We start from the raw sequence: 13,832 nt of genomic DNA, 5'->3' as shown, positions 1-13,832 counted from the left end.
ATTTTAAGCATTGCAAAATCAGGGGGATGGCCATATAACATTAAAGTGGAGTCCAATCCAGATTTGTTTCACTCTTTGGTTGACTTACTGCAGCTTTTGGAAATGTTCACACACTCACATGAGGTACATTTGTATGAGACTGAGTCAGAAAATCAGCACAGCAGCTTGCATATAGATGCCACATGTAGTAGGACAAGTTATATTTTGACATAAGGACAGTTCTTTGGTCAGGCTTCACGACGGCTTGCTCCGCCAACATCTACTAATATCATTGTAATGGGTGCTCACTATAGACCAAAAATGTATATAAGTCCATAAAAACATGTAGTAGCAGCTTGTCTTTGATACCAAATGCCCATTTTGTACTAAGTTTGCTTTAAATAGATTAAATTTTCAATTATAAAGGAGGTAAAAATACTTCGTATAACATTAACAGTACCTACATGTATATTACCTACATGTAATAGATTATGTGACACCGTCTTAATAGCCCATGTTTGACAATTTATTTTAAATTATTAAAACAAATAAATGCACCCACCCCACATCATTATTAACCTAGATCGCGCTTATAATTGAGAGTTGAACACTATACAAAAGTTCAAATTCATATAGATGTAATCGGATTGTGCGCTGTTTATATCATCACAAGAACCATAACAAGGACCATTCCCGATTTTTGTGTGTTCAAATCTCTCGTGTTTTATTACTATTTTTTAAAAATTTTCTTCTTTTTTCTTTTTTTTAAATTTTTTATACCCGCCACACCTCGTGGCGAGGAATTATGTGATACCCTAATGTCGCGTTCCTCAGTAGTTTTCGTGAATTGCAAATTGTTTTTCACTTTTTACCATCCCCCTTGTTTTTCGATACATGTTTCCCGATGATAACTAGAAAACAAATGAAACACAAAATAATAATTTTCGAGTTATACTTTTTTAAATCCTACGTTTATATATAAAAGTCTTAAGGATTGTACAACGATACCAATAAATATATTATTACGCTATGCAATGCTCTTTATGGTACAGTTATAAAACTCATTGATATCCTTCAACAGAACGTGGCATATGAGAAAGTAAAAGATAGCTCAGACTGTATACTTCAGACTTGAAAATATTAACCAGTCAGTAATTTGAACTCCTGAGAAGGATCTCGTATCCATCCGTTTGGTGGTCTAATTACTAATTTACATAACTATTAACTGAGGTCCGACGTGGTTTATGTGTGGGTGTGATCGAGTGAACGAACCATGATCTTATACACTTAGATAAAACAAATTAGCAAAGTATAATTTTTCAATTTGTTTTCCTTTATACACTATAACATTTTGATGAGTATATATTGATGAAAAGCCATGTAAGGCATCCGTCCCAGTTGATTATACATGTAATTTATACTATCAAATTTATATATCCAAATCGGAACACCATAGCCATAATGTTTGCACATTCCCATACGGTAATATACAGGAAGTTATCCCCTCCTCCGGATCGTATGTTAAATACTAAAATACGAATTTTCATGTGGTTACACTTGTTTTAAGGAATCATGTCCGTTACAGTGGCATTTATACATATACTTGTTTTTGTGTGAAACATTCCACGAAACCGGTAAAATAATCCCATTACATATGTAAATGTATGCGAAATATTGGTTCCTTACTGATTTTAAATGTTTGTATGCATACATGGCATTAACAAATGAACATGTAGACTGCAACACTAGTGGAAAAAAAACACAGAACTGCTCTACTTCTGATCCGTTGAAATATTATGACGCAAAGTTTAAGAAAAAAAAAAACAGATACATTTTCATGCAGTTGAAATATATGTACATGTAGGTATGCAAATGATTAGAGGTTGAAGTAGCTTCAAGTGTGTGTATGTATCTTTAGGAACGCAGCAGCAGGAACGGTTGGCGTCGGGCCAATAATTTTTGTTGGTACGGCACGCCGTATCTAGTATGCTCTTTTCGACGTACTAAACGAGGTTTGAGTGCTGAATAACACCTCTGTGTATAGGTATACAACACACCATCATCCATACATTGTATGTGGACATGCGTGTATTTACAATTAAGAAAAAAAAAAAAAAAAAGACACCCTCAAATGTTATACCGACAAGATTATTACAAGTGTAGCCTTTAATGTCAAAATTGACATTTTGAAAGACATGAATATATGGAACGCCTAAACTGTCTGATGAGATACACATTTGTTTACATGTTGTCAATTTTATGTTACTTTTTGTGGTTTTATAATTACATGTAGTCATTTTATATTTACGTTATGTAGGAACATCATTGCATTATATCGTTTTGTCTTTACGTTCTGCCATTTCGTCTTTACGTTCTGTAATTTTGTCTTTACGTTATGTCGTTTTATGATTATGTTATGTCAACATATATTTACGTTAATATGTGGATTTATCTTTACGTGCAATGGTTTTCTTATAACGTGAGGTCGTTTCATCTTTACGTTATTTCGATCTTTAAATACTTTATGTGCATTTTCTTTTCTTTACGTGCAGTGATTTCTTTCTTTACGTGATGTGGTTTCTTCATTAGGTGATGTGGTTTCTTCATTAGGTGATGTGGTCTCTTCATTACGTGATGTGGACAAAAATTGCATGATGACGTGTGACCCCGGAACTTTTCGATCCGGTGTAAACTTCAAATCAGTCCGTAAAAGGCAAAATAGACGTCACAACGCCGATTAGAAAAATGCTGAACGAAATAGAATCAATACAATAGAATCTTTAAAAACACTAATAACAAATACATTTACCTGAAAATGAAACAGTTTGTACTTACCTTACTTTAAGTTCCTAAACAAGTCTATCGTTATATATATGCCCGCAGGAAGGTTAATTAAAAATGTTTAACTCAATAGAACAGTCTATATCTAATTATGATTATTAAGTATTAAATGGTGTAGAATTATTGTTTATATACTACGCAAAGAGTAAGTAAACAGTAACCCCCTCCAAAAAGAAAACAGAATAATGCTGGTGTTGATTACATGTAATATCTACATAGACATGGTAAAATAATAAAATAAAACAAATATCGTTGCTTGGTGTGTCTGCAAAATCATAGTTAGATGAGAGGAGCTTAACATATGATTTTTAAGCATTCTTTTATACGTTGATTCGGTTTCAAAATGATGACAAAAAGTAGTGATGTTGGGAAAATAAGCTAAGAATACAAAAGAGGCATCTTTTAGTCTTCACCCCTGAAAATATAGAGTAAACCCCATTAGGTTCCTATTTAAAGAGAAATCAAGGGAACCAAGGTTATAGCGGTAATCAAAAGAATGTAATTCAGGGACAAAGACTAGACATGGAAAACAGGCATACCCAACAAAGAACACGAAGTAACTAAACTCATGCATGCAAACTAACAAAAGCAAATGAGCAACTCGGACTCAGTAGTAAGATCAGTCTTAGCCTCTACGTTTACACAATACATTGCCTTATACGGTGTTCTTTTGATGCCGGAGTAATAGCTTTTGTATTTTCTACTGAAATTGCACGAATTTTGTTGCCGTATTTTTGCAATTATTTGAACGCATCCAAGTTACATTCATATCTTTTTTGTCTGCGTTAGAACAATCCACACACCTCTGTTGGGCTTACCGTGAACATTGTTTCAATTCAACCATAGCCTTTAAATCAGAAATTATACTGCATTAAATTCAGTACCATTATCAGACTCCACTAAAAATTTGGAGCATGGATCAGTTGCACTGGTAGGGTAAGCGTACTCTGGTTTTCTAGAAACATCCACCGAGTTGCTCATAAAAAGTCAAGTCCGGGGTAGACAAACGAGGAACGGAAAACTATGACCCTTTGAATGGTTGTCAACCTGCACCATAATGATCCACGAGTTCATGATGACTATAACGACGTAACGACGTGACCAGAAGGACCATTTTGAATGGAGAGGTTTTGCAAGAACGGTCACGTGGTTTAGCCTTGAAGTCCTCAAACTCGAGGTTCTGCAATAGTCTTTTATAATGGAAAATTTTGGATTAAATGGATGAAGTATAGGAACATGAAATAATTGGTACCGATTTGTCTTTGAAATATGGGGGAATTTTGTTGGTAACTTTTTTTTTGTGATGGAGGATGTTAGTCAAATTAATTACATCTATAACTTTGTTGACAAACGGTAGTGGAAGAAATGATCGTTTTTGTATCTTGATTTTTCACACAAATTGGTTTAAAGAGTCTGTGGAAACCAAGATCCAAAATGATGGCAACAAGTCTGTATAATGATGAGGTGGGATCAGAAACAGGAGTGTCAAAACTTGGTTTATAAAGGGAGTGTAGTAGAGTGAGAGGTATAGAATAAAGTTTGGTTCTAATGTGATGAAGTCCAAGAGGTTTTTGTATGAAAGGAAGGAGACCATCTATGGAGACATCATGTAACTTTGGTGACGTGATTCCTTTCCCATCTTGCATTTTTGTCAAATAAATTCATCACATTTATGCTATTGTTATAAGTTAGATACATTTCTGAGAGGAATAATTCAGATACAAGTTCTATATACTGTAAGATTTAAACTATAGTGATATTTAAATTATATGTCTTTACATAGTATTCTGGATATGATGACATATCTGTCGGCTATTGCTTGTCATTACAAAACAAAATATCTAGCTCAGCGTGCCAAATTATAACAAAGACGAGTGTGTTAGAATGATTTAATGTTATTGTCATGCAAGAGTAATCAAGAGAACCAAGATTATAGCGGTAATCAAAAGAATGTAATCCATGGACAAAGATCAGACATGGAAAACAGACATACACAACAGAGAACACAAAGTATCTAAAATCATACAATGAAGTAACAAAAGCAAATAAGCAACTCGGAAAGTGTTTGTAAACTGTCTCATGATGTAAAACTACAATCATTAAATTAATCAATATAATACTGCAGTCCGGCATTTACATGGAAATGAATATAGTCCCAAAGTAAAAGTAATTCCCCTTAAATTGAATGAATAATAATAATAATAATGTATTAGAGTTGTACTGCATAGATTTTCATTACATTACAGGTATAATAAATGACCTGATGTGAGTTAACTTAAATGGTTTGTCAGACAATGTAAAAAACGGACTCGTGAAAGCTTAAACCGTTTTATTGTTGTATGAAGAAACTGCGGAAGATATTTGTTACTACTGATCTGAGGAAATAGAAAGTACTTAAGTATTGAATTACAATTGCTTAAATTTTCTACAATGATCGGTATACAACGTCCTTTTAAACATATGATTTATTTTATCATGAACAACAATGATCTGGCGTTTAGCCTTGATTAGGATATTTAATTATTGTTTTCTGTTATTCATGTATTCCTTACAATTTATATAAAACAGGATTGAGTATAGAAGGCATCTATTATGATTAGCATTTTATTCTACACTGAACTACATTATCAATCTACATGGTATATAACAAGAAATCTCTGATACGGCGGTAGGTACTTTTTAAACGATAATACAATAGAATGTCACTGGGAAATGTTTATCATCACTTCATGGGTGTATATAGTTTTATCAGTAAACTGTTATCAATTTCCTAATTATCATATATAATAGTATCTGATGTCTGTCATTCATTACTTAATTTTTAAACTTCCTCATTCATGCTAAATGCTTTATCACTGATTATATTTTTATTTTATTCACTATTGTTTTATCATACATTATTTTCAGGTGAGTGCAACGGGGAATAATTTCCATTCTATTTACAAATAACATAATGGCTAATACATGTGTATGTATCAAAAGCGTCAAATATAATATGAGTATTATCAAACTACCATAATTAATGTTTTATGGGATTCTTTTTCAGAATTATAACACTAACTTTTTATCAATTTGATGACAAAATGATAAAAAAGTGTAAAAGTGTATTAGGAAGTTTTGCAAGATTTTGCCCAAGGTAAGGTTTGTAAATTTATTAACATACCGAAAAGGAAGTAACTACAATGACGCAACTAACAAATGCTAACTATATCTTTATAAATAGCGAACAAATTTACGTGCTTACAATGCTTAACATATGTAAGTCGCTTGATAGTGGTTCTAACAAAGTTTGCAATTTGCTGATAATTTAGGATATCAATTAATGTTTTATCGTCATTAATTCGAAAAAGAAACTAAATATTCGTATTTCTTTCAATTTCGATAATTTTGTGATTATTCATTGTGTAACATTAAACCGTATACATGACAGTGTATCTCATTTCCTATTATGTGTAAGTTTATAAAAATTGCACAAATAGCTATTTTCTGACCTATTTAGTGTTAGATGAATTAGACTTATGTTTTGTAGAACAGCGTTTTAACGTGGTGACGAGACCTAACAATATTTCAGTTATAAATGCATAGTGATGTTGAAACCAACCTGCGGAGTTGATTATGATTATGTTGTAATTTGCAGTTAATGAATATTAACTTAATGAACATGGTGTCATAAAAGAACACGACCAAGTACTGTTGATAAAAAACAGCAATTTATTTTTTTTGTAAATTGCCACGATTTGTATTTCGTCTTTTATGTCGATAGGGCATTTCGGTCTGACATACTTTATTTTGTAATTTTCCTTGTCTGGTCTGATAAGACCAGACAAGGAAACTACAAAGACAAGGATCATATTCGACGCGTCTGCAAAGTGTGAAAATGCATCGTTAAATAGTGTCATTCATCAAGGTCCAAAATTACAGAGGGATTTATTTGATGTTCTATTGCGATTTAGAAAGAATCCAGTTGCGTTAGTTTGTGATATTGCTGAAATGTATCTGAAGATAAATATAGCTCCGGTTGATAGGCCATTTCACAGGTTTTTGTGGCGCTCAATGGAATTAAATCGAGAACCGGATGAATATGAATTCAATAGTGTTGTCTTCGGAGTTAATTCTTCGCCATTTCAGGCCCAATATGTTGTGCAGAAGCATGCCGAGTGCATGAAAGCGTCGCATCCACTTACATGGATGATAGCATGGATTCAGTAATGAATGAACATGAGGGAATATTATTGTATAATCAATTGTCTGATTTATGGTGGAAAGCTGGAATGTACGCACGCAAGTGGTTATCAAATTCAGAGGCAGTGTTAGATTTTATTCCGAAGGAAGATCGCGCGTCCGAAGTTAATCTTGATGATGGTAGTTTGCCTACTGTGAAAACCTTGGGAATTATGTGGAAAGCGAATGTAGATTTATTCACATTCAAAGCGAAAACTCCAGGCGAGGACTTTGTGTACACAAAGCGAAATTTCTTGAGAAAAGTGGCTATGTTATTCGATCCTCTTGGATTTATTTCGCCGTATATAGTGAGAGCTAAAATGTTGCTTCAAGAAATGTGGTTAACTGGATATAATTGGGATAATTTACTAGATGAAAATTTAATATGTAAAGCAAAATCTTGGTTTAAAGAGCTAAATGATTTGAATCAAATCAAAGTTCAAAGGTGTTTACAAGTTGTGGATCAAAATGAGGAAATTATTCATACTAATATTCATACATTCGTTGATTCGTCTGAAGAAGGATATGGTGCCGTTTCGTATATGAGAATCGAGTATAAGAGTGGATTAATTTCGACAAGGATTATTGCATCGAAATCGAAAGTTGCACCAATTATTGCAGTTAGTATTCCGAGATTAGAGTTGATGGCTGCTGTTTTAGGATTAAAACTTGCACTTTCCATTGCGGAGCCGCTTAGAATACCGACGGAACAACTTGTGTTTTGGTCAGATTCTATGGATGTTTTATGGTGGATACGTGGTCGAAGCAGAGACTTCAAGCCGTTTGTCGCGAACCGCATTGGAGAGATACACAGGGCTTCGAGTCCAACACAGTGGCCTACGTACCAACGAAAGAAAACCCCGCGGATCTGGTATCGAGAGGCAGGACTTTATTCAGATAAAATCGGACATTATATGGTGGGAAGGTCAAGACTTTCTATCAAAACAAGAATGTGACTGGCCTGAATGTCGTATTAACAAAGGACTATCGTGCGACAAAGAAGTTAAAAGCGCTAAATCGGATGCTAAATTAGAGACTGCCAAGGACAGTGAAATATTTACAATGAAAATTGTGTTTGTATCGGAGAAGGATTGGCGTTTAAATCCAGAACATTATTCGAGCTGGTTGAGACTCATTCGTGTTCGTTCATGGGTTAACAGATTCGTTGAAAATTGTAGACTTACGCGTGACTTACGTAGAAAAGGTGGACTTAGTGTAGATGAAATTGAAGAGGCAGAGACTCAAATCGTGCGCGACGCGCAGAGATGTGAATTTCTAGAGGATTATAATTCAATTATGAAAGAAAAACAGTTACCGTCGGGCAGTAAACTTCTAAGTTTAAAACCGAAAATCGATGAATATGGACTATTTAGATGTGACGGGCGTCTTGAACATGGAGATTTATTGCCATATGACACTAGGTATCCTATAATACTTCCGAGGAAAAATCGCGTGACAAGACTAATCGTGAAATACTACCACGACAAAGGTAGACATGTGTGCGGGACAAATCAAACATTATCCATGATGTCATCTAAATATTGGATTATATCCGCCAGAGAGGAAATACGTGAGTGTGAAAATAAATGTTATACGTGTCGTAAGAGAAAGGCGAAAACAGCAGAGCAAGTAATGGCTCCTTTACCGGACATTCGCTTCAGAACGCCATTACATGCATTTGCGCGTATTGCAGTGGACTATGGTGGTCCGTTTATAACAGTGCAGGGTCGAGGAAAGAGACGTGAAAAGAGATATTTGTGTTTATTTACGTGCTTGGCATCGAGAGCCGTGCACTTGGAAGTTGCTTTTGGACTAGATACTGACTCTTTTCTTAATGCGTTTTATAGAATGGCCAGTAGACGTGGAATGCCACAAGAAGTTGTTTCGGACAATGGAACAAACTTTATCGGTGCAAACAAGGAATTACAGGAACTAGTTTCACTATTAGATAAAGACAAAATATGTGACAATACGTCGAATAAATGTGTTAAGTGGCATTTCAATCCTCCTCTCGCGCCTCACTTTGGAGGCGTACATGAAACGATGATAAAAGCCGCAAAGAAAGCAATTTATTCGATATTAGGAAATGCGGACATTACTGACGAAGAGTTGTTAACTGCATTTATCGGTGCCGAAGCAGTCATTAATTCGCGTCCGCTTACATACCAGTCGGCAGATTCCAGAGATGACTTACCGTTAACGCCTAACCATTTCCTACATGGACAAATCGGAGGAGCGTTTGCACCAGAGACCGTTGATACAACTGACTTTAACCCACGTAAACGACGGCGTCGAATCCAGGAATTAGTTAGACATTTCTGGCAAAGATGGATTAAAGAGAGGCTACCAGGACTAAATAGAAGACATAAATGGACTGAAACTGAAAAGGACTGGAAACCCAATGACATTGTGCTTGTAATGAATCCCAATCTTCCACGAGGACATTGGCCGTTAGGCAGAATCATCGAGGTGTACTCAGGAAAGGACAATCATGTTCGAGTCGCCAAAATTAGACTTGGACAAACTGTTTTAGTACGACCAATTACCAAACTGTGCCCGTTGGAAGTTAATTGACTTAAATTTAACGTGCAATAACTATCAAGAAGCAGTGACTTTTATTCTCTCCGTTTACATGGACTATCGCTATAGTTATGAATTATAGACTATCGAATATTTTCATTTATTTCGTTTTATTTTGTTTTTTTTTGTTGTTGATTGGCTATGCTCAATCAAGAAGGGGAGAATGTTTAGAAGACAATTATATTTTTTGACTTCAATTTTCATATGTTTTTAGATAACGTTTTTTTTGCTAGTTTTATTTCTTTTCACTTTTAATTTTCATTGATAATTTTACATAGAAATCGAATTGTAACCTTGATCTAGTTAAGATAAGATAGTCGTTGTTTGTCTGGTCATCCAGTACTTGGAACTAATTAATTATTTTGATAGCGGTCAGCTGTTTAACATATTTAATGATCTGTATCAGACAGACAATTAGAAAGTAAAAGTTCAAATTGGTAATTTGGGGAGTTACATTTAGGTTAATTGGGTTTATTTGTTCAGATTCGGCACATTATTATGGTCAGTTAGAAATCAGAGTTCGATCGGTAAACATTGTATTCAAATATGTGAATGTATATATTATGTAAATAAACGTAGGATTAGAAAGATCGTTTTTAATCGAAATCATTGTCGTAGACAAAAGTTATAGTGCTCGTCGTCTAGCTTCCCAATTACATAATTGAATAAACAATCGTAAAATCGCTTCCACTGCGCAATCACTCTGCTCCATTATATTGAAAAAATTAAAAGCAAATTCAGTGGTGTAGAGATCAAATAATTGCCTTTTTAATAGTCAACGTTTCTTTGAGTGAAATCATATTGTAAGATCAGTGAGATTTTTACATGGTAGAAACGTAGACTTTTATCATATTTGAATGTTCTAATTACGTATTTCAAGGGCCATTATACTTTACTGACAGCAAAACGTGAAAATGAAAAAGAAACAAACAAACAAACAAAAACAAAAAAAAAAACAAAACACAAAAAAAAACCCACTGATATCCAGATATTTGTGTAAAAGTTTGAATTATGATATAACAAAACTGCATGTAAAAAAGAAAGACAATCCTAGTTTGTAAACTGTCTTTTTTCGTGTCGACTGAAGTAAATTGCATTACTCATGTTTTTTTTTTATATATTTAAACCTACAATACTTATCATTAATCTTCGACTTGTAAATCAATACTGTTTCCCCCATTTGATTTAAAGTGTGTATGTTTCATTCAGAGGGAGATAATTGGTTAGTTGGAGGTAAAAGGCTTGATAGAAATTACGGTTTACAAAAATTATCCTATTTTTTGTCAATATAAACTAAATGTTTTGTTTTTGTTCGTTTTGTTTCAATGTTTTCTTTTTTCTTTGCTTGGTTTTTGCATGTTTGTTTTTTAGTTTTTTTAGAACAGTTTTCCTTCGAAAAAAAAACACATTTTATTTCCGCAAACAATGCATTTAAGTAATTACAGAACCAACATAAAAATCTAGCGGATATTTGTCGATACAAACAATGGAACGCATTCAAAAACACTTAATTACAACATTTCTCTTACAGAGAAATGGGAAGAAATGATATTTTATCTATGTTAATCACGAAAACATATAAAAATCCACCAAACAGGGAAGTAGGGAAAGGATATAAAGTACCATCAGCATCTAATAACATATTTAAATATGCAAAGCATTTGTTAAATATGTTACACGCTATTTATAATGTAATACATCTCTGTCACTTGTTATTCAAAGGACGTATTAAGCAATAAAAACTAAATAACCGAATTATTTTGTTAGGAATGTTGAAAGATAAAACTTCGCTATGAATGAGGAAATGTGCACGCGTCACTGACTGACATTATATATGTAATACTTAAATAGCAGTATCTCATCATAAGGTCACCATACAAATATAATCATTTTATCAAACCGTGGATGTTTTCTATATAAATATTGTATTAAGGTTATAGTAATATTCGTTTCTGATTTCCGAAGAATCATAGTATTTCAGACTATGTTAATATAGATATTACCATAGTATTATCTTTATAGCAGAATAAAGGTACCAACATTGTATATAATTTAATAATTCAGATTTCCACTCTTTGATTTTGTTTTATCTCTACATTACAATACATTACACTTAGATTACCTATGATTCAAAATACATTCGAATTGCCATTTCAAATATCCAACCATGTGTACATTTGTATTAACATGCCATATATGTATGTGTGGAAAAAAACAAAGCAGATGTTACCTAGTAAAAGACTAGGCATGGAAAACAATTGAATGTTATTTTTATGCTTGTTCAATTTCTTCATAGTAAATATTATCATTTATATGGTTTATACATTTTTTGATGTAGAAATGTTTGTTTAGTATTACGGTAGCAGTATATTTTTGCCTTTTTATACTATGTTCTTGTTGTTTTTTTAAGTCAATTAAATGGTTACCGCTCACCTCTGTTCAGGTCATCTTGGTGTCTATTTGTAAACTGTATTTTTGAAGTCCTATTTTAGAAGCAAAAATATAGGTTTCAATGGCATTGCTTGCCGAAGCAAGATTATATCCTTTCCTTTTTACTTAATAAATGTTGTTTGATGTCAGTACCATCATCAACATGAATTTTACATCTATTTTTTCTAGATAGTTCGTCAATATTCTCTAGAATTTGCTGTCGTTCACACATTGATTATTATTATTGACGTTTAATTTGAGCCACTTCACAACATAGATTTTTTTGTAATCAATATATATGTTAACTAAATGTGACGATGACATGATACGTGTTCCTTATTTAAAATTACTATATAGGTCTGTGCTTTGATATTATCATAGTTAATTTATTTATTAAAACCTTGAGACATAAACAAATGGTAGAAAGGAACATATTACTGCATAAAATCGACTTTATAAATTTTACGTTTTCTTAATTCCATGCGGAATGTTTGTAAATTCAATTTCAGTTAGGCAATATCTAAAATAATATTTTAGCACTCTACACGTACAAATTAGCATGTTTGATAAGGAAAAACAGGAAACAAGCTTTCAACATACAAGATTCTGAAAAAGGGACATGTTGCCACAAGTTAAGAGTTAACTCTACAAAAGTTTTATGGTCGTCGTTATGAACACGGGGGTCATTATAGTGTATACATCTGCATCATGAAAACCGATTCGTTCGACATGGAGGGTAGAAACAATATTACCGAACGCGTCATTGTTATTTGTTGAGCGTGACTATTTTCCCCGTCTATTCTTTGTCCTTTGGTTACTTTCAATTCTTTTCTTTATCATTCGAACCTTGATTCCTTTGAATAATATTTTATGATATTTAATTATTATATTTTGTGGGATTCATATTGTTCATGTTTTAATATTGGTCGCAGAGCTTTGTCTGTTATGATGTGTTTTTTGTTTTTGTTTACTATTTTATATTCGATTTAACATATATTTCCTGTCCCTTTAGTTGAATCTTCAGTTGTGCTACTTCTTTAACGTTCGTTTAATTACACAGACACAAATACAATTTTCACCACCCTTACATCCCGTTAGAGTCGTTCAGATAGCTCACGGTTATTTACTCCTATCTAGCCTCCCCTATAATTATTCACACAACATACTAGACATTGTGTTGAAAGCATTTGGATATTTCGAAAAACTTAAATACTATTGTTAAATATTTTGAAATATATATAACTACTTTTCCAGGCAATAATTTGTTACTTGATCTTTAATGATATGGCGTTGACTATTTAATGTTTTAATACATTAAGCAATGGATGGTAAACATATAACTGAATTACAGATAGTACTTAATACCTTGTATATAAAATGTGTAAAGCATCAACTATCAAGTGTGTCTTAAATATAAATTACTCAAGACCGTTTTGAAATTTAAAAATACAACAATGTGCATCATCTCGTACCTTAAAGATTGTACAGATGTTATGAATTCGTAAGGTCTTGAAAATTTTCGAAAAATTGTTAAGCAAGGGGAACATGGCTGTCTTGCACTTAATAATGTGTTGTCCGTATCCGTTAAACTTACATGTGCTTAAAACTGATGGTATGTTTCCGCTTTTAAAACTATTAAAAAATGAATATAGAGGTTTTTTTTTAAATATCTAAACTCCGAAATTGCATTATTTCCCCGACACAGTTTTGGAAGTCCGATAGGAGTCAGCTGCCAAAAGATGTACAGATTTAGTACCTTTCAGTCTTTGATTCTAAATCGA

The 13,832-nt window shown here is 33.1% G+C and overlaps 1 protein-coding gene across 2 annotated transcripts; it reads left to right on the top strand.

Annotated features, from left to right (window-relative positions):
* Window positions 1-3,171: 3,171 nt before the first annotated feature.
* On the top strand, window positions 3,172-10,209 carry LOC148608666 (uncharacterized). 2 transcript variants are annotated; one of them, XM_088546735.1, is made up of 3 exons: window positions 3,172-5,488; window positions 5,867-5,956; window positions 6,350-10,209. In XM_088546735.1, exon 3 carries the CDS (start codon window positions 7,780-7,782, stop codon window positions 9,613-9,615), a length of 1,836 nt encoding a protein of 611 aa, XP_088402861.1. In that variant the 5' UTR covers window positions 3,172-5,488; window positions 5,867-5,956; window positions 6,350-7,779; the 3' UTR covers window positions 9,616-10,209. The 2 variants fall into 2 exon arrangements, with proteins under 2 accessions (XP_088402861.1, XP_088402860.1); XM_088546734.1 differs by having other exon boundaries at window positions 3,172-5,956.
* The last annotated feature ends 3,623 nt before the right edge of the window (window positions 10,210-13,832 follow it).

Source organism: Perna viridis, chromosome 9 (genome assembly GCF_037379345.1).
Source record: "Perna viridis isolate PV_CMFRI_1.1 ecotype Kerala chromosome 9, ASM3737934v1, whole genome shotgun sequence".
Classification (NCBI taxonomy): domain Eukaryota; kingdom Metazoa; phylum Mollusca; class Bivalvia; order Mytilida; family Mytilidae; genus Perna; species Perna viridis.
This window is presented reverse-complemented; position numbering and strand designations above follow the sequence as displayed.

Excerpts from the sequence above, each read along its gene's own strand:
- LOC148608666 (XM_088546735.1), top strand. The coding sequence starts at position 7,780 with ATGTTTTATGGTGGATACGTGGTCGAAGCAGAGACTTCAAGCCGTTTG.